This window comes from Phocoena sinus, chromosome 17 (assembly GCF_008692025.1).
Source record: "Phocoena sinus isolate mPhoSin1 chromosome 17, mPhoSin1.pri, whole genome shotgun sequence".
NCBI lineage: Eukaryota > Metazoa > Chordata > Mammalia > Artiodactyla > Phocoenidae > Phocoena > Phocoena sinus.
Genome location: NC_045779.1, coordinates 70,824,576 through 70,846,787, shown reverse-complemented (window position 1 = coordinate 70,846,787; position 22,212 = coordinate 70,824,576). Strand labels below are relative to the sequence as shown.

The 22,212-nt window shown below is 41.8% G+C and overlaps 1 protein-coding gene across 11 annotated transcripts in view; it reads left to right on the top strand.

Moving 5' to 3' along the window:
- Window positions 1-7,438: 7,438 nt before the first annotated feature.
- TMEM71 (transmembrane protein 71) overlaps window positions 7,439-22,212 on the top strand; it is a 53,191-nt gene continuing 38,417 nt past the window's right edge. For 8 of the 11 annotated variants that reach the window (XR_004346419.1, XR_004346418.1, XR_004346421.1 and 5 more), the window contains exons 1-5: window positions 7,439-7,597; window positions 9,111-9,186; window positions 10,393-10,453; window positions 12,357-12,539; window positions 14,319-14,491. Coding sequence is in view for 6 of the 11 variants with exons in the window: in XM_032609723.1 (XP_032465614.1) it covers window positions 9,147-9,186; window positions 10,393-10,453; window positions 12,357-12,539; window positions 14,319-14,491 (457 nt within the window). In the remaining 5 variants the exon portion in view is untranslated. Of the gene's footprint in view, window positions 7,718-8,146; window positions 8,203-9,110; window positions 9,187-10,392; window positions 10,454-12,356; window positions 12,540-14,318; window positions 14,492-22,212 lie in introns of those variants that run through there. The other 3 variants (XM_032609719.1, XM_032609720.1, XM_032609724.1) reach the window with 3 other exon arrangements.

Below are 22,212 nucleotides of genomic sequence, written 5' to 3'. Positions count from 1 at the left end.
TTCCATATGTACCGCATCTTCTTTATCCACTCATCTGTTGATGCACACTATTTATAGTTTTGATTGAAGCTCTGACAAATAAAAAACAGCATTCTACTTCCAATTCTTTCCCACAGCGTTTATTGAGCATCTGCAATGTGCCAAGTTCAGTGCTAGGCCCAAGGAGCATAGGGAGGAAAAGTCTTATTTCCTGATCATAAGGCACTTAACAGTGTAGTCAAGCAGACCAACACACTAATAGGTCATCCTTATACAGTGTAAGCATGCAGGAATATGCAGGGTTAGGATATGTGCTCTGACTGGTCACTTGCAATTTAACTAAGTGTCTGTCTTTTCGGTCAGGACCAGAAAACAATACCAACATCTCCAAGGTAACTGCCAGACACTCAAGATGAAAGAGAGTTCTCCCCATGGGGGAGGGGAGAGGGCTGGACTGGGGCAGAGAACTTGTTAGCACATGCATTGCCACAGTTCTGCCTTAGTAAAAAAATACTGAGGCAATCCAACTTCGTGGTCAGGTATTAGATTACTTCCTCATTTGTAGTTTGCAAAACATTCAACAGAGCCAGTTTCCCCAAGACAAGGGTAAACATCCTTTGATTTTCTTTATTTTCTTTCCTTTTTATTTATTTATTTTCAAAACTATGGGTATCATGCAGATCATAGGAGGCTATAAATTTGAAGGAAATCAAATCCATTACCTTATTTCTTGCTGTTGTTTTTTAATGGCAACTTAAAATAGAAAGCGTATGAGAGCCAGGGATTTGGAAAAAGACCAGGAATTGGATGTTAGACCTGACACGATCACCAGAGTGGTTGAGGTCTAGACACTTCTCTGATTTTCCTTTCCTCACATGTAAGTGAGAATCTTAAATCTACTTCACAGAGTTGTAATGAGGATTAAATTAGAAAGAACCAGCTGTATGTGTTTTGCAAATGATAATTGATGTACAAATGCCAGGTGTTTCCAAATGTTCCTCTTTCACCTTTCCCAGGGACGCTTATATCTAGTTGCTGTAATCTCTGAGAGTACTCCCAGTTTCACTCGCTGTGATTCCATGAAAACACACATTTTTCTGAAGACTTACTTTGCTTCAAGTCCTGTGTTTGCTGCTGGGGCTGACGGAGATGAGTAAGACGCTGTTCTTGCTGCCAAGAATGCAAGCTTTTATTAAGACTTTATTACTGGGTTTTCACTAATCAGTCTCTCTCGATCCTCCTCCTCTAAAAACTGCCCCTCCACCCCCCAGTTTCTCAGTCTATCTCTTGTCTCTCTCCATCTCTCTCTCTCTTTAAAAGAGGTATTACCACTGTAATTAGAATATGAACTCTGAGCACACAGTAAGGACATACCTAAAGCATTTTTAAGAGACTACTTGCAAGAATTATTGTACAAATTCTAAAGAGACACAATAACAACAAAGAAAATTTGAGAACATCAGTTAAAGACAAATATCATATGATGTCGCTTATATGTAGAACCAAAAAAAGGGTACAAGTGAATTTATCTACAAAACAGAAATAGAGTCACAGATGCAGAAAACAAACTTATGGTTACCAGGGCGGGAAAGGGGGGAGGGATAAATTGGGAGATTGGGATTGACATATACACACTACTATATATAAAAAATAAATAACTAATAAGGACCTACTATATAGCACAGGGAACCCTACTCAATACTCTGTAATGACCTATATGGAGAATGAATCTAAAAAAAGAGTTGCTATATGTATATGTATAACTGATTCACTTTGCTGTATAGCTGAAACTAACAACATCATAAACCAAATATACTTCAATAAAAACTTTAAAAAAAATGAACAAATGTAAAGGCAAATAATAAAAGTATTGTGATGAATCTGTGTTGAATTGTAAGCTCTGAAAATCAGAAGAAATCATTAGAGATTTCATTCTTCTGTCACCATCTGAACATGTGATACTCTAGTATTATTACAAGGGAATTAAAGTGAACCAGTTTAATTAAATCCAGATCTATCCTGGCTGGCCATTTTTCTGATTTCTTTGTCTTTTCTTAATGTATCACTCACAACTGAATTATCATGCTCTCCAAATATTTATATGTAAATCCCCATCCCTACCCACATAGTACCTACAGGCAAAATAACCCCCTATTGGCATTCTGGTCTTACAATCTGATCACAATTCATATTGACGACAGCATCTATTACTCACAAAACCAAACAATTTGAAAGTTCTTCCAAGACAGTGTCCATAAATTATGCGTATGACACATGACAAATACCCAAGAAACTGGTAATCTGACAAGTTCAAGGTGACAGCAATTAAAAAGAGAGATGCATATGTCTCAAAAGAATTATAGGTAAGGATATTGGCACAGGGAGTTGACAGGAATCAAGTAAATAAAAAACAGTTGACTACGTTTTTGATAGACTGTCCAGCCAAAGAGGTACTAGCTTGGTATCAAAGAGATGATGACAATTTAAAGCTTCAAAGGACCTCTGCCATCTTCCAACTTCCAGGAACGAAAGTAGGCTGAGAAAGTTGCTCAGCTGCCGAGGAAAGCCTATTCTCTTATCTCCAGAGGTAGCCAAGGAGAGTAAGGAAAAGGAGTGAATTTTACTTTCCAGAGGGTGAAGCAGGAGCCACAAAACAGTTGCCTGGGTTGCCCCACCCGGGGAGCAGAATCAGGGCCTTATCAGGAGCATTTTCCATCCACAGGGTGGAGGACTCTTGCAGTGTCTGACCATTCAGTTACAGAATTTCCATGCAACAGCCACTGCTGTGTGTCTGCCATTATGCCCCTTTCTAAACAGGAAAGTTTGGGTGGAAATTATTCTGTCCCTCTTCCAGTATTGAATGTTGGGTGTAGGGGGCAAGGTGGTTCAGAAATCTCCATATCAAAAGGAATCAATATAGAAATATTAGAAGACTCTAGATTTGAAATCTGTTGCCATGATTGAATGGCACTGGGGGGTATCCTCTTTGGAAATACATCCTCTCAGCATTTTTGAAAGTGAGAGAGGGAGGTAAATATTTAGGACAGAGATGGAGGACTGCAAATCACATAATTATTTCAAGTTATTCCCCTGCCTCTCTACATACGTCTGCTTCCGTCTCCACTCATTGCCCTGTGACTTGCAGTGCCTCCCCATGGAGGTGTATACTTACCCCACTGACTTTGAGCTTGGCCACGCGATCCGCTTTGACCAATAAAGTATGAGTGGAAATTTCAGATGCCAGCCCTGAAGAGAAGTTTTTAGAGGCTTTACGTACTTCTGCCAGCTCTTTTGTTCCCTCTCTGCGTTGAGAAAGACATGTCCTTCATAGGGGCTGATCCTCCAGCCTGGCTTCTGGAATAAAGTCATGAGGGACAGAGCTATAGCCAACTTACAGGCAACATAGGGCAAGACATGTTGGTCAGATTCAAGCAAAGAAGCAGAACCACCAGGAATGATGTAGAATACGTAATTGTTCAAAGTAAGCATTGAATCTTAGATGACTTTATTTTACTTTTGCAGATATAATTATTATTGCTATTTAAGAGAATTGCTCTTAGAAGGGAAAGAATCTTCTTTTGGTGACAACACAAAGTCTGTGAAAATGCAGTGTGATTGAATATATGTTGAAAAAGAAAACCCTATTGCCAGTTGTTTACCACTGGTCGGGCAGTTGGCCAGCAGAAGGATGTGAGTTACCGAAATGAACAGTGTAAACATACGCAACTGATCATCCTCACAATAGGAAGAAAAATCATGCTACTTACTGTTTGCTTACAAAGATGCTACAGGGGATGCGTGGTTGCTGGAGGAGGTTATGGAGAGGACGTGACCAAAGGGTGGCCCGTGGGTTGGACCTGGCTAATGGGAGGCTCCTCAACCTCTCCCCTGTCTTGGGAATGCTTGTTCTGCCTGCTGTTCCCGCAGTGGGAGCCATTTTCAAGGATGAAGCCTTGAGAGAGTAAGATGTTGTTGGGACCATCTGGACTGAATACGTGACTGAACCCCCTTAAAACCTCTATATAAAGTTTGCAGATTCAGGCAGGTGCGTGCAGAGATCCACTCATCTTGCAGCGCCCAAGACAAGCCTCGCAGGTAAGTTCCCTTGTTTATTTAACCTGACACATACCAACCTGGAGTTCTCTGCCTCTTTCTTTGGTGTCTCCTTGCCCTCTGTGTATGGGGGCCAGGTTGTGAACCAAGAGTGTTCCGAGCCCTCTGAAATTATGTTAGATATACATATTCTATTTTTATAGTTTCTCTGTGTTAGGTTTTTGAGGGAGAGGAGAGTCTTAGACAATTTTAGACACTGGCGAGAGAGTTTCAGTCTATTTGGCTGTTCCAGGGGTGTTGAACCTGACATTGTAGGAGACTGTTGCTCAGGATCAAAGGAAGCGGGATGAGTGGGGACCACTGGAATCCCTGAAGAACCAGTTGGAACATGACTCTGTCTAACACTGAAACCCACGTTGGCCTCTTCCCATCTCTAAACCTCCAACTTCATGACCGTGGATGCCCTGCTGTGGAGACACACTCACTTCTAGACTAGGATTTGGGAAGCTGAACAAAGCAGTCCCACAGGGACTGGAGCTTTGGGCCCAGTCCATGCAGTGAGCCAGCAGATCTGTGAAAATTTGTAGGAGTAGCAACGAAGCCTGAGCCACATGGACCTTCCAAGGACCACCATGACTCCTGATGCATTCTCACTTTCCAACTCTTGCACTAACTGCACTTGTGGCCCATCCTAACCAGGGAATTCCGGGAAGAAAGGGAATTCTGGGACATATGGTCAGCTTACCCACATTGACACATAAAGCCACCACGTGGGACGGTACCTGATTATTGCTCCAAGCCACTAAGATTTGGGCTTTGACTTTTACTATAGCATAATTGTGATACAATGGCTGGCCTCCGTCTCCTTCTAAGACTAAGATCATTAGTCTTTCCAGGCGTTGGCCCATATATATCTTCTTCTGACCCCCATAAAGTTCTGTGCTATGTGGCAAAGAGCCCAGCCAGACTTAGAAGGTGTCAAATCCTATTCATTCATTATTAAGTGCCTACTGTGCACCAGACGTGATGCCAAACATAGAAACCACAATACCAAACTAGAAAATCACGGTTCCTATTCTCCCAAAGCTCACGGTATAGCATGAGAGATAAATATCAATAAAAACCTGGTCCATTTACCGCAATTGTGATACGTGTTCCAAAGGGAAAGTACACTCAGCTGTGAGACCTAGAACCTGATCTGGGAGGTCAGAGAGGCTGCTCAGAGAAAGAACTATTTGCACCTAAAAGATGAACAGTAGAGACAGAGGCTGGGGAAGGAGATGGCAAGGGGCAAAGGAAATAGCGTGTTCAAAAAGCTTGAGGTAGAACCAAGCTCGAGAACCTGAAAAAACAGTCACAGTGGTTGAATTCTACGAAGATGGGGTGTGGTGAGGAAAGGAAAAGGCTGGAAAATAGGTAGGACTGGACCCCACAGGGCCTTGTAGGTATTACAAGAGATTTTGAACTTGATCTGAGAGAGGAGCAAAGGCAAACCACTGAAGGATTTAATCAGAGGAACAACATAATTAGATATTTACACAGAGAGATCATTCTGGCTGTGGCTTGGAGAATATATTGGAGAGACGCCGGTGACAGAAAGTTGGTACCAAAGTCCAGACGAGAGAAGGTGGCCTCTGGAGCTCCAGACCTGACAGTGGAGATGGAGAGAGTGTCTCATTCAGGGGCTACAGAGGGGATAGTGTTGAGTCCTCCTAGTTTCCTGACCCGAGCAGTAGAATGGAAGGTGATGCCATTTAATGGAACACAGAATACCAGAGGCGGGTGAGGCTTAGGTAGGAAGGGAGATCATGAGTACTTGAAGGATTTAAATAAGGATGCAGGTGTGCTTATTTATTGTTTATAGTATTTTTAAATTAATTCATCACACGCACCAAGTTATATTAGCATTGCCCAAGATGCATTCACTAGCATCCCGCCCATCAAAAAACGGTCCATGAACCAGCAGCGTTTTCACCTGGAGCTGGTTACAGATGAAGAGTCTCTATTGCTACCTCAGGTATTGTGCTGTTCAGTAGATCTCTAGGACTTATTCATCTTTCATAACTGAAACTTTGTATCCTTTGACCAACACTCCCCTGTTTCCCCTTCCTCCCAGCCCCTGGCAACCACCATCCTACTTTCAAGCTCACGGTGGTTGTTGGCTGCATTCTTGGCTTATGGACTCAGGACCACAGTTCCTCACTGGATTTTGAGACAACTTTCAGATCCTTGCCACATGTGCTTCTCCAACACGGCAGCTTGCTCCATCCAAGTGTGTAAGCCCAGAAGGTTACAGAGAGCCCAGCAAGACAGATGCTGCCATCTTTTGTGACCTAATCGTAGTAGTGGCAACCCATCGCCTTTTGTCTTATTCTGTTTAGAAGAAGCAAATTATTAGCTTCAGCCCACACTCAAGGGGAGGGAATTCCGTAAGGATCTTTGAGGGCCATCTTTAAAAACTGCCTACCACAGACTAGATGGGTTCGCCTCCTAACAGCTTCCCTTGCCTGGGGGTGTTCTACAGAGGACCCTCCCTGCCTTTGGCCATAACCTCAGGGGGAAAGGAAACCCCAAGAAAGAATGAGATTAACTTTTCTGCCAGCCTGACGACTGGTGCCTCAGAAGGGAAGTTGATTTACAGAAAACAAATAAGGAATCCATCTTGCACATCTGAGCTAAGGACTCAATTCTCATTATTTTTATCTCACTTAATGTGCCAAGCCATTAAATTTATAATTGAGAAAGCTGCAACTCAAAGAGATTAAGTCATAAATCTGAGGTCACAGCTACTATGGCAGACAGGGTCTGAATCTCAGTCTGTGTGACTCTCCATTACCCAATGCATCTCAGTGTTGCTGGAATGTCTATTTCTTTTATCACTGACAATAGCAGAGATTTGTAGGGACCCAACAGTAGCATCCAGCTCTTTAGCTCTACAAACATATAAATATAAAATTTTGAATGCCACTCACGGAGATTCTTGGAAAGTCCAGCCTTTGGTGGATCAACCTACTGGCACTGCAGACATTTTCAGAAGATCAAGCTCTGGTACTTGATAGTATTCTCAATTTAATAGCATCAGTGCATGATCACCAGTAATGATTTGGACAAAGCACTACTATGTACTACACTCATACTGAAAATAGCCAGAAGATGATACGCAAGGTGCTGCTTCTCTGAACGTTTTCCTTATGTTCTCACAGCTGGGATGACGAGTTAGCTCAGGAGAGCAACCCTCGAGTGACCGTGATGTATCCAGCGGGTCTGATTCACCCCCCACTGCTGGTCCAGGAGACAGCTTTCATCTTCACCATGTTCCTCAGCGTGAATGCCACTGACATGAGCCCCACAGGAAGTATGACCTCATTCTGCCTCTCAGCAGAACGGTTACTCAGGCTGTTTTTTAAAAGAAAACAAGAGCAGTTGTAGGCTGCCTTTCCCAAGATCTATGAGCTCTTCTATTCTAGGAAACAGCCAAAAGAACAAGAGGCTGCCGAAGACAAAATTTCTCTGCAACGGCCTGCACAGGGCAATGTGTGCAGCCATCTTTTAGGAGGAGGACAAGGTGGGATTTTCCTTTCTTAACAGACTTCTGCACCTGTTGATATGCTGACGCTATTTTCAGCCAAAGAACTGCTAAGTCCTGGATTTCTCCTCTCTCAACCACAGGAAACTTCATATTTCAGTAATTTTTTTTTGTTATTTATCAATAGGAAGAAGGGACTGGGAACTTTCTTTGGAAGGAATATGTATGGGCAGATTATTTTTCAGTACAGATGAGTTGTTTTGATGGAACTGGTAGATGCGATCTGTTGTTTCTTGAAAAGTCTTAGAGCTGCAACTGAAGTCTTTTTCAGTGTTACTAATACTTGATTAACTATTAGTTAACTGTAGCCTGTTATAACTATTTATAAGATGTACCAGTAAGACCTTGCTTTCTGCTATGCAATTTGTTGGCTTAAAATTAAACTTGATGATTGGGAGTAACTAACATAGGGTAATTTGGGCTGGACAAAAAGTGAAAGGACAAGTGACATACTATTATGTTATAGAGCAAACAATATTATTTTATATTCCAAGCCATTAAAATCTATGAATGTCTGCTTTGACTTAGAGATCTTCCAAGGAATGCCAGAAAGTTCTCCTGATTTCTCTTAAGGTCTCTGTAAGGTAGGATCTATATTGTCTAACAGGTTTTGTGTATAGTTTATTGAAAGAATCAGTTTGAACTTATAGAATTATTTGGGTTTGTTTTAATGTGTGACAGCTACGAAAACAACCTATTACTAGTTATCACATTTGAAAAACGTGGATAGAGGTGATGAATCAGAAAAGAATTTAGTCTTACCTCACTATGCGACTAGGATAGTGATATACACAAAGTTTAATAGTCATTGGAAAGTAGATCTATGTCATGAGTGGTAAGTGATCAAAGTTTACCTCATCTACACACTTGGATATGTGTTTAATTTGTAACTGAGAAAGTAAATTATATGTTCAGGAGCACTGAGTTTTGAAATCTGCCCAGTGACATACTATTTTTAGTGCAATGCTACTTAGAAATGTCCAGGGTAGTAGCAACTGGAAAAGACCACCAGCCCTCTCTGTAACTACCTGTCAATGGTTTGAAGTGTTGGGTGTTGGACACCAACCCCCAGCATTGTTTGAACTTGATAATGAAGTTGATGTGTGTTGGATGATGAAAATACAAATACATCTATTTAGAGGGTTCTAGAACCAATCTTTTTTTTCTGATTTCTTAATCAAATAATTAATTTTTATTATTTTATTTTGATTACAAGTCAACCTTTGTAAGTCTAGCCTTCCTGAATAAAATGTTGTGCTTATTTAGATAAAAAGATTATTTAGATGCACTGAGCAACACAATGGAAAATGTAATCTAAAATCGTAGAGGCAGGCACAACCTCAGTGGCCCTTCAACCCTGCCTTCAATCCCATTGATCTCTGTACTCTTTCAGTAAACAAATCTGACTAGTGCAATTAGTAGATGCCATCTGTTTTGACATCATCTTTCTATTTTTAATATGTAATCCACCTTTTTTTAATGTCTTCTGCAGAAAATCTGTGAAGTTTGAACAAGCAGCCTTCCCAAGATGAACCGAATATCTCAACTGATGTCAACACCAGTAGCAAGTAAATGTAGAACTGCTCTATGCAATTATCTTTTGAACGATTAGACTTCTTTTAGCAATTTCCTTGCTTTGATTTTGCTGATACTCATACCATTAACCATCTGTCAGTAGCTCGTGCTTCTTAAATGCCAGTGTTCACTTTGGCAATGATTTTGACTTCATTTCTTTCCTTGAGAGAAATGTGGTACTTTTCCTTTTAGTAGGAAAAAAAAAATCACCATTTTTTGATGCCTGTGCATAAATGTGAAAGGGGATTGTTTATCAGTTACTATTAAGATGCAAAACGGTTGGTCTGTAAAAAAATACCGAATGATTTTGATAGCTACTTGGAGAAAATGTAGGCGTTGTTCAAACGGTAGTGGTTTCAAATTTCTTCCTTCCTCTTGTTATTTTCTCCCCAAACCCTGCTTCTACCCTCCCTCACACTCCTACAATTCTCTCCTTCAAATCCACCAACCCAATCTGAAAGTCTAAACTCCTTTCTTTGTCTTAGATATTTATTGTCAGTAATGGAACCAAGTTTCACTGAACCTGTCTATTAGAAGTATTCACACCATGACTATGCAATATAAAATGCTGCTTTAAAGTTTAGAATATTAATCAACTACGACTCTCCCCAGTTGAAATCTGTTGCCATGCCTTTGGTTAAATTGGAACATGAATGAATGCATGATCTATTTTTTAATTAAGAATACTCACAGGCGTCATACATTGGAAAATCATTTATATAAAACAAAACTTTATTTTTTTCCACCACTCGTCTTCTGCTCATTATTTTGTAATAGAAGTGCCTTCAAATGCACTAACGAGATAGAATCTAGGCAGATGATTGAATTCCTCAAATGACTGAGTAAGCTAAAATAACCAGAACTTTGGGTAATTGATTCGGGTTTGGGACAGCTTCACGTAAGACGTTTTTTTCCTCTTTTCATGAGTCAGTTTGATGCTAATGGCATATCATTGCCTCATCTGAACTAAGGAAGAGTTGAGTGAGAGAAGAGACAAGAGATAGAAGCCCCTAGATTATGTCTTGCTGCCTGTAGAGACCTGGTGACAAGTTGTGCTCGTCCTGATTCATTGGATGCCTGCACCATTTGGAATCTCTGCTGAGGCTGGAACATCAGCTATTCACACCATCCACTGTTTGCAATCATGCATGTTGATGCAGTGTGATAAATTTGTACTTCTCTCTCATTTACTTATGCAGATTCTTCCCGGTCTGAGAAAGAATACGCTGTAGAGCTGTCTCCGCCATGCATTTTCCCAAGGTATTCCATGGGGCTTTTCGCAAGAAAAATCAATCAAATTCTTTCTGTATGCATTATTTTGTTGTATTCTTGGCTTAAAAATATTGGAAAATCCCTGGCGGTCCAGTGGTTAGTACTCGGCTCTTTCACTGCTGTGGCCTGAGATTCAATCCCTGGGCAGGGAACTAAGATCCCGCAAGCCACATAGTGCGGGGTATATATATTAATTTTAGGTTTCATCCAGGTTTGGTATGGAGATATATTTCCAGTCCCATGCACATACAAACTGCAAACTTGCCTAACCTAATAAATGGAGTTTGGGAGGGAGGGAGGTGAGTGTGTGGGCAAACGTGAATGGTTTGTTTGTTTGGTGAGTGGAGAAACTACCGAATACCGATGCATGGTTACTTTTTCTCAAATTGATGTTCTCTTAAATATGCTTTTACTGTCTCACTTTACAAGAGCCACAAGGGTCTATACCAGTGCACAAGCCAGCCAAATGTCATGCTCCACTAAAACCTGTAGAATCGACCATTTTGTTCACGTTCTGCAGTGAAGTCTCTTTTCTTTTCATTCCTTACTTTTTTTTTTCTTTTTTTCTGTTTCTCTGTCTGTCTTTTATCCCTCACACAGGCATCAGCCAATGTTTCCTCTAGCATTTTGTGAAACATGCCAGTGGTATAAAGGGATCATGCTTTGATATTAGAACCTGTCCCCTTTTGTAAATTCTAGGCCTCCTACTACTAGCAAATGCATCAGTCAAAGATGAACAGGCAGGTCACATGGAAAGAGCCCATGCTTTAGAGTCAGAAAGACCAGAGTTCAAATCTTAACTCTGCCACTTACTAGCTGTATAAAATACCCAACTTATTTGCCCTTCTGCATCTCTTTTTTTTTTTTTCCTGCTGTACTATAAAGATAATAATACTTAGCTTTTAGGGAGGTTTGTGAAAAGCAGATAAAGTATGAAGTATGGGCCAGGCTCGTAGTAAGTTTTCCATAAATGATATCCATTTAAAATAGTATTTTGCTGACTTTAGTGCGTGTAATAGTTGTGAATAGGCTTTTTTCTTTGATGGCACCGGTTTATTTTTTAAATATTTTATTGGAGTATCGTTGATTTACAGTGTTGTGTTAGTTTCAGGTGTACAGCAAAGTGATTCAGTTATATATATTCGGAATATATATATATTCTTTTGCAGATTCTTTTCCCTTATAGGTTATTACAAAATATTGATATTGCTCCCTGTGTTATACAGTAGGTCCTTGTTGGTTATCTATTTTATATACAGCATGAATAAGCTTTAAACTTAAAAAAAATTTCAGAATTTCAGTGAAGCATGAGGCATGAGTTTGCCTTTCAACCATACAGACATGTGATTGTTTCTCAAACCTAAGACATATACAGACTCACCCAGCTAAGTAGCAGACTTCCCTGGATAGTAAATCAGGGAGGGTAACTATGCAATCATTTGTGTGATTGACCCGAGGGAAATTGGCAAAAGCCAAAAAGATCTCTTTGACTGCATGTTCTCCTATAATTCATATACGTCTGGTGGTTGTGTAGCTGTGATTTATCTATTAGAGTGACAAGAGTAAGGATATAGCATTCAGAGGGTTATTTGAAGTAAGGGTGGGCTGGAGCAGGCTCTGAGCTTCCAGCATCACAAGTAGGCTGACAGAAAGAAACACTAAATGTGCTGTGGGTCAATTGTCTCACAGGTAAAGAGATGAAAGTGAGAAGTTTAAGAGAGGCAGTCTCAGAGGTGCAGGAATAGTTGGTAGCCAGGAACGCAAAGAGCTGGTTTTCCTTCACAGTGACTAGAAATGTGGTTTTTGTGTGCCTGGATGAACCGGACAGAGATTGAAAGGTCTTCTCTCATCCCCTCCTTGGTTTTGTCTGTGATTTCCTGGATGGCAACAGTCCCTTTGACTGCTGCCCCATAGATCCCCTGACAGGCTCCCACCTTACCTGTCGCCGAAGTCCCAGACTCCTCACCAATGGCTACTACATCTGGACCGAAGACGGTTTTCTCTGCGACAAAGATGGCAACACAGCTCTGAGCCCCTCCCAGACCAGTGTCCTGTACAAGGAGAACTTAGTCAAGTAAGTAGAGGAGGTTAGGTACAAGGATCTGAAGTCCAACCCAAACGTTAATTATTCATTCATTCATTTGTTCATTCAACATCGTTTATAAGGTGCCCATTACTGCTCCAGTTGGTGGAAACACACAGGCTCATAAGGGGCAGGGGTGGCCGACATGAAAACAAAGGAAAGTAATGACGCTGGGCTTCCCTGGTGGCGCAGTGGATAGGAATCTGCCTGCCAATGCAGGGGACATGGGTTCGATCCCTGGTCCAGGAAGATCCCACATGCCGCAGAGCAACTAAGCCCACGCGCCATAACTACTGAGCCTGAACTCTAGAGCCCGCGAGCCACACTACTGAAGCCCACGCGCCTAGAGCCCGTGCTCCGCAACAAGAGAAGCCACCGCAATGAGAAGCCCACGCACCACAACGAAGACCCAGTGCAGCCAAAAAAAATTAAAAATAAATAAAAATTTAAAAATTAAATTAAATTAAAAAAAAGAAAGTAATGAAGCCATACAGGTGCTGGGAGTGAAGCCTGATAGAGGTTAGCAGAGGGAAGAAGGAAAGGAGGCCCATTTTATTTGGAGCGACGGGTTAATACAAGCTTCTTAGAGATGAGGATGATTGATTTGCGTCTTGAGAGGCACAGGCTGTTAGTTAAGATAGATGTAGGAAAGAGGACTTCCAGAGGAGGGAACAGGCATGGAGTTCTAAGAAACCCTGATACAAAGTGAGAGGAATGGCACATAGTTTGGGAGGGCTACCACTTAGGGTGGAAAGGGCTGCTCTCCCAGGAGAGGAGACTAAGCCCAGAAGCAGGGCTGGATTGGAGAGGTTACATTCCAGCCTAAGAAGGTTGGGCTTTATTCTGTAGATAAAAGAGGAGCTATTGACAAACTATCAGACTCATCCTTAGCAAGATAACACTGATTACAAGGTAGAAGATGGATTGTTGGGAGTGTGGATGTGTGGGGAATCAAAATCTTTTGGAAATGCAATTACCAAATCATATCACCACCCACCCCCTTCCCCTTGACATACTTCAGTGATCTCCCTGTGCTCTTATGTTAAATTCCAACTCCTTCACATAACAGTCAAGGTTATTCATTATCCACCTTCTTTTTACCTTTCCTGACTCATTTCCTAGCATGACTCAATATGAGACTTCTTGTTCATATACCCCAGAAAGGCTCCCTTGACTCCAGATTAGCAATACCCCTCCTGGTACTCTCAAAGCAGCCTTAAGCGGTTAGAACACACATCCACAGAGCACAGTAATCCAGGGCAGAGAGGATGGAGCCAGACTGCCTGGGTTTGCACCCCTGTTATATCACTTACTAGCTGTATGACCTCAGACAAGTTCTTTAACTCTTTGTGCCTCAGTTTCCTGATCTGAGAAATGAGGTAACAGTAGCACCTACCTCACAGGGCTGTTCTGAGGATAATGTGAGTTACTGTATGTAAATCACTAAGAAAGACACCAGGCACCTGATGAGGTCAGTGAAAGCATTAGCCGTATATGCATTATTTTTGCCTTTCTCCCATACTAGGTTATGAACTTTTTTGACCCAAGGTTTTGTCTTTTATCTCAATATACTTGACATTGATCCAAGCACCTGGCACACACAGAAATTTAAGAAACTTCTCTGGAATTAATGGAGGAAACAAATGAAATGAGCTTCACGGACCTGGGTGGTAGAGATGTGCCCTGTGCATCCATTTTCACTAAATTCTCCGCTTTGACCCTGAGTTGACTCCTACTCATTATTCACTTGGTACTTTCATTTCTCTCCAGAATATTTAGAAAGAAAAAGAGAATCCGCCGTTCTTTTTCTTCTCTCTTCAACCTCAGTGCCTCTGAATCTTGGCTGCATGGAAGCACCTTTGGTAATGCTGACTCTTCCCCCACTGAGGACGTCTGGTTGGAGGGGGTCAGGAGGCTGGAAACAAACCATTGCAATGAAAATGGTGAGTCTGAACCTCTTTTTCCAGGTGAAATTTCCAAAAGAGAAGTAGCAACCATGTGGTCCTGGACCAATGGTGAGGAGAGTATGAGAGCAACACAGTGGAGGCCTGGAGTATTAAGGGCTCTTCAGGATGTCTTCCGGGAAGGGGAGGAGGGAGACCAGGTCCCTTACATACACGCATTGGACTCTGATCACACTGATCTGCGCTGTTTCCTGAGCACCGTGCTCTTCCTCAGTTCTGCCGCTTCGCTCCTGTGGTTCATATGCTGGGATTCGTTCATTCATTCATTTGTTCACTTGGAAGATTTTATTGAGGGCCAACTAGGTATCAGGCATCGTTCTACACACTGGGACGTATCGGTGAACAAAACAGACAAAACTATTTGTTCGCACGCAACTTGCATTCCTGACGAGGAATGCAATGACGTAAATTACGAAGCATGCTGGAAAGTGGTAAGAAGTGTGGGGCAGCAAAGGAGGAAGCGATGGGCATTTCAAGTTTCGGTGGGGTGACTGGCATGGCCTTCCTGAAAGTGACTTTTGAGCACTGACTTAAACGTGGGAGTGAAGCATCTGGGGAGAAACAATCGGGCAAAGGAAATGCAGGATCAAAGGTTCTGGCCTAGGCGCCTGCGAGGGGCTGAGTGAGTGAGGGGAGAAGGGAGGTCAGGATCTCAGAGGTGTATGGGTGGAGCAGCTGCAGAAGGACAATGAGACCTGTGAGACCATTTCAAAGGCTTTGCTCTCTGCTCCGAGTGAGGGGAGAAACGGCTGGAGGATTTTGAGCAGAAGAATAACGTGATTCACCCTACATTTTGACAACATAACTCTGGCTGCTGTGTTCAGGTTGGAGGTGAGGTAGGTATAGAGGGCAGAAGCAAGGAAACCAGTGAAGAGGTGTTAGAGTGACTCGGGTGGGAGAGAATGGCAGCTTGAACTAAGATGATAGCAGGGTGGCGGTGAGAATGGGAAGGATTCTGGATACACTTCGACGGTAGAGCCAACAGGATTTTGCTGACGTGGGCTGAGAGAAGGAAAGAGAGCAGTCAAGGGTGCTTATTATATGCTTAGCACTTTACATCCTGTCTTGTTTATGTTATTTATGTATTATATTATTATTTACATATTACCTTGTTTACATACATTATCATGTTTAAACACCTCAAAGTCCTCTAGGAATTAGGTCATATTATCATATTTATTATAATTATGATAAAATTGAAGTTCAGGGTTAAGTAACTTGCCCATGTTCATTTAGTTTATAAACAGCAGAGTTGGAATTCAACCTAGGTCTGTCTAGTTTGAAAGCCCAGCCTTTGCTCTGTTGCCAGTAAGGGTTTTCCTCTCCTTTCCAGCATATACCTCATAGCCCAGGCTCAAAAAGCAAAGCAAGAGGACTGACATAACACAACCACATAAGAGTTTAAAGATATGGTCCTTACGTGTCCACTATTTTTCTCAACCTGCTTCCTGGGCAGACAGCTCAAATACTATATTATTTTTGTGAAAGCTTTTGGATTAGTAGTAATTACAGATTCATAAGAAGTTGAAAAATAAATAATACAGAAAGCACCTGTGTACCCTTCATCCAACTGCCCCTGCTGGTAAAACTTACTCAGTAGTACATTATCAAAACCAGGAAATTGACATTGATGCCAGACCATGAAGATTCCACCAGTTTTTGTCTGTGAATGTGTGTGTGTGTGTGTGTGTGTGTGTTACACTAGATTCATTTAAAAAAATAGTACCTGTTAAATGAAGAAACAATTCCTTATGTTAACAAACTAGTAATTAAACTGAGTGTATCCTAATTCCCCACAATAACAAGGATGTATAAACAGGACAAAGAAAAGAGAAAGAGGCAGGGATGTGGTGGGTGAGCCTGGAATGATAGACTGAAGATATCTGAAGAAACTTTTGCACCGTGTTGAGGACTTTGGATTTTGTCTAATCAATCAAGGATGTTTTAGAAGTCTATTTTATTTTATTATTTTTTATTGAAGTATAGTTGTTTTACAATATAGTGTTAGTTTCTGCTGTACAGTGAAATGAATCATTTATACGTATATATTGTATATACGTGTACTTATATATCTCCTCTTTTTTAGATTTCCTTCCCATTTAGGTCACCACAGATCATTGAGTAGAGTTCACTGTAAGTTCTCCTTAGTTATCTATTTTATACATAGTAGTGTATATATGTCAATCCTAATCTCCCAGTTCATCCCACCCCCTTCCCCCCTTGATGTCCACAAGTTTTTTCTCTACACCTGTGTCTCTATTTCTGCTTTGCACATACACACTTTTCGATATCCTTTTCCATCGTGGTTTATCATAGGATACTGAATATAGCTCTCTGTGCTACACAGTAGGACCTTGTTGTTTATCCAGTCCATATCTAATACCTTACATCTGCTGGTAGAAGGCTCTTAAGCAGGGCAATGACACAATCAGATTTAGATGTTTAAAGACTGCCTTTACAGCACCATGAAGTAAAGATTGGATGGAGATACCTAATGGGAACTCAGAGGCAATTAAAACCAGCTGGCACACCAGGGACAGTGGCTCTGGAAATAGAGGGAAGAGATTGAAGGAATCTTTTTCAAGGTAGAATTGACACGCTGGTGACAGATCGAATGTAGTGATGAGAAAGTGGGAGGAATCAAAGAAAACAGATGTGTTTAATTCGGGGAACTGCGTGAAAAGTTCTGCCTGTCACCAAGGCCTGGAAGACAGTCTGGCCGAGTTATGAGGAAGATGAGCTTTTGAGCTGAATGGACCTAAATTCAAGCCCTTGAATCACCTTCTCCAACCTGAGTGTTCTCGGGGAAGTTAGTTAACAATCCTGGTCTTCTATTTCTATGTATATAAAACAAGAAAAATAGTAACATGGAATTGTTGTGAGGATGAGATGCAACCATCCATGGAAAGGACATATTAGTACAGGGCCTGGTGTCCTGCTCAATATGAATTAGCTGTAGAAAGGCAAAAAGGAACAGATTGGGGTCAGGAAAAGAGACCCTGAATTCTGTTTCTTGTGAGTTTAATTTGTAGTACTTATGGGAAGTGGACAGATAGCCAGTAGGTGTTTGGAAGTGGAAGAAAAGAGGTCAGGAGTGAGGAAGGATCTTGATATTGATTTGGAAGCCAGTGTGAGAAGTAGTAGAGGTCTTTGGAACAAAGGAGGAAAACAAGTGGATGAGCAGAAAGGAGAGTTAAGAAAGGGATTTAGGAGGTTAAACAGCAGCTCCAGTAATAATTATCCCTGATAGTAATGAGCGCTATGGACCAGCATCACTGCAACAAATCCATTATGTTATGTCATCACTTCTCTCCAAAGTCTATGCAGGAGTATTAGTTGTGTGCGTGTGTGTGTGTTAGGAACACAATGTAAGATTTACCCACTTAGCAAAGTTCTAAGTATACAACACAGAATCGTTACCTATAGCCACTGTGCTGTACAGACCTCTAGGAGTCATTCATCTTGTGGAACTGAAATTTGGACTACGGAAATCATGCAGCATTTCTCCCGCTGTGTCTGGCTTATTTCACGTAGCACAATGCGCTTCAGGTTCATCCATGTTGGTGAGGATGTGGAAAAAAGGGAACCCTTGTGCACTGCTGGAGGGAATGTAAATTAGTACAGTCGCTATGGAAAACAGTAGGGAGGCTCCTAAAAAAATTAAAAATAGAACTACCATGTGATCCAGCAATCCCACTTCTGGATATATATTCACAGGAATTGAAATCAGGATCTCAAAGAGTTATCAGCATTCCATATTCATTGCAGCGTTACTCACAATAGCAAAGATATGGAAACAATCTAAATGTCCATCAGCAGATAAATGGGCAAAGAAAATGTGGCATATACATACAGTGGAATGTTATTCAGCCTTATAAAAGAAGGAAATCCTGCCATTTGCAACAACATGGAGAGAGTATTATGGTTATCCCCATTTTACCGAGGGGAACACTAAGGCAGATTAGATCCTTTTCATGGGGCCGTGCAACTAGTAAGTAGCATAGGCTGGCCTCAAACCGAGGAATCTTGAGTATGTGCTCACCATGCTACAACCAGGACAGGCACTGTGGGGAAAGTTTCTCGGGCAGAGGACCAGAACAGCATGATGCCATGAAAGAAGAGCATATAAAGAAATGACTAAGGGTGTGCCGCTTGCGAAAGAGGTCAAGTGTCCTGCAGCCTTAAAGACGTCTCTGGTAAAAAAAGTTATGCACGGCATCTTCCATCAGAAGGCAACTAGAATGCAGCAGAAAATAACACAACAATGTAAAGAAATCATATTCCAATGAAGATGTTAAAGAAAAAGAAGAAGGCAACTAGAGGTGATCCTGCCACCTCTTGGCATCCCGGACAGATTGTGGCACAGATACCTACAGTGAGAAGGAGCCCTCCTTACTTTTTTTTTTTTTTTTTTTTTTTTAGATGTTGGGGGTAGGAGTTTATTAATTAATTTATTTTTGCTGGGTTGGGTCTTCGTTTCTGTGCGAGGGCTTTCTTTAGTCGTGGCAAGCGGGGGGCCACTCTTCATCACGGTGCGCAGGCCTCTCACTATCGCGGCCTTTCTTGCTGCGGAGCACAGGCTCCAGACGCGCAGGCTCAGTAGGTGTGGCTCACGGGCCCAGCCGCTCCGCGGCATGTGGGATCCTCCCGGACCGGGGCACGAACCCGTGTCCCCTGCATCGGCAGGCGGACTCTCAACCACTGCGCCACCAGGGAAGCCCCCTCCTTACTTTTTAATTGCGATATAATTCATACCATAAAGTTTACCATATTAACATGTACAATTCAGTGATTGTTTTAGTATATTCACAAAGTAGGTTATGAAACCATGACAACTTTCTAACTCCAGAACATTTGCATCGCACCAAAGAGAAACACCATACTCTTATCAGCCGTGCCCCATTTCCTGTCCCCCTACCCATTAGTAGACCATTAGCCTACTTCCTGTCTGCATGGATTTGCCTATTTTGGACTCATGACTTTTTCTTTTTCTGGAGGAAAAAATTAAACCTTATTTATTTTTAAAAACCAGAAACACTAGGAAAATATATCACAGCCTTGAAACGGCGAAGAGACAGGCTATATTAGCATTTCAAGTAATTAAGTTGGTAAAAAGACAACAAGGTCCTAAGCAAAACGATAAGGTGCCAGAGCAGGGGCAGGAACACTGCGTGTTGCAACGGTCCTGACAAAAGTGGTGTTTGGTGATGGTTGGGGGCCTGCCCTTCTTCTGCCCTAAAGGAATCACAGCTCAGCCCTGAGTTGCTTACTTTTTCTTCCGTGACCTGCGTGTTGCCAAGGGATTGTCTCAATAGAGTTCTGTTATTTCAGGGGGCAAAGTCAGCAATATTGGGGCTTAGGCTTTCATTCCATTCTGTTTTATAAAAACCAGGTTTTTCCAAATCCAGTACTTCATGACTCTCCTAATTTCACCGTTCTTTCCTGTATACTAGTATACAGCACAATCAAAACCCCCTTGCCTTTTAAGGGTGGGCTGTGTCTTCCTCTCATTGGTAGCACTGCTGCAGTAGTGGCTTGCTTCTGCTGACCTATCTTATGTACTTGGAACATCCATCTCTTGGTCCTAGGCTGACTTTCTGGAACACACGGGGCAAGTCTCTTCTTGGTTCTAAAGCAACGTTTTCCCAAAGTGTGGGTGAGACGGCAGACGCCTCTAGGACACGACAGTAGTGAATGCTGAATCTCTCAGTGAGACAGAAGCTCTGACTCTTCCAGATCTCACCATCTTTCTCATAAAACCAAGGAGAAGGGCTCAGATGAGAGCCTCAGTTGCCTTAAGACTCTTGAACACTCACTACTCTATCTTTTAACAAAGAACAGACTCAGAGCTCTCCCCTACAAAAGTATTTAGTGCAAATTAAATAAGGTCTCATTTTCACTGTATTTGGTTTTGTTTTTTGTTTTTTTGCGGTACGCAGGCCTCTCACTGTTGTGGCCTCTCCCGTTCCGGAGCACAGGCTCCGGACGCGCAGGCTCAGCGGCCACAGCTCACGGGCCTAGCCGCTTCACGGCATGTGGGATCTTCCCGGACCGGGTCACGAACCCATGTCCCCTGCATCGGCAGGCGGACTCTCAACCGCTGCACCACCAGGGAAGCCCTGTATTTGTTTTTATATTTACTTTTTCTTTAGGACCTTTAAATGATTGATATAAAGTTTCCTTTAAAGTAAAAGACTAAAGCGAAACAATTTAAGAAAATATGAAATGGCTAGGAGTTAAGAAGGCTCCGGGATGTGGCAAAAATCAGGAAAATGATGCTTGGATGCCTAAAGTTTGGGAATCACTGTTCTGAAGGCAGAGTTTCACATATTTGTAAATCAACATCTTGTTTTCCCATAGTTGCCTCTTCAAAATATGTCCAAACAACCTTAAAGCAATTGGACCACAGCAGCACCGCATGTGCATGAGGTATCTTGTTAAAATTCTCATGGTTTCCAAATATCTTCTAAATATAACAAATCAAACCACCCCCCTCCAAATCAGTAATTAGTCAACCCCGGGTGCGCACACACAGGATTTTGAAAGCTCTCATTTCTGCTGTCAATTGTAATCAAATCTTCCCCAGACTTCTTATTTTCCGGATTTACCCAAAGCCCCGTGACTTTTATCAGCAATTTATTTTTCTCTGGAAACATCGCCGAGTTAGAAGACTAGAGAAGAATTCAAAATTAAATTGTTTTGCTGTTTTCTCTCTGGGCCATGGATGCAATCAAAACTTACTTCCTCTGATTTCCTTTTGCTTCATTTTTCAGGCTAAAAATGTTTTTTTTGTTGTTGTTGCCTATTTTGTTTATCCTTAGCTCACCCCTTCCACAGCTGTGTCGGGATACCTTTCCTCATTAGCTGCAATTCATTCTTTAGCTGTGGCATTCTGTGGCTCCCCAGACCCAATACTGCAATTTGGGATGCATCCCCAGAGCCCGTGAGTCATATTGATAGAGGATCTAGGATTCGTGCAGGGAGGACGAATCAGGACTCCCCGCTCTATTTCTGCCAGTCCCAAGAAAGAAAGACAAGATGACCTCAGACAAGACACCCTTGCCTGAGGTCTGCGATTTTCTCTTGATCTAGCGCCTCTTCCGTAAATATCTTTAATGGCAACATCTGTATGTCACTTTGTGTTTCCCTCTATAGCAAACAAATGCCCATTCTACATTGCAAGGATAGGGAATGTGCTCGGGAGAAATGGATTCCTCCTTTTAAAACAGGAGTCAGCTACCCTGCAGTTAAATAAATCAGGAGGAACAGAATGAAATTAATATCTTCAAATATAATACCAAAGAACTATTTACTGAAATGTTTTCTGCATTACGATTCTTTCATTTATTATTAAGGTTAGAGGGGAAAAAAATGTCAGTGAGGGGAAGCGTGAATTGGGGGCAAACCGTGTCCTTTCAGAGATGAAAATTCTTTGATCATTTTTTGTTAAGATTCTTTTGTGGTTTCTCTTTTTAATGTCAGCTCTTCTTGCAGAAAATTCTGTGTAGTATTTCCAGTATGCTACACGAGATACATTTTTCTTTCATCTCACTCCCAGTGGCAAAGCATAAGTTCAACAGAGCAGCCTTGGACGACAGCACAGGAATATTTTTACTCTTCTCACATCCTCAACCATATCTCCCCAGATCTTAGTTCAGTGCCATTCATGAATATATAATCAGCCATGAAAGTTACCAGTT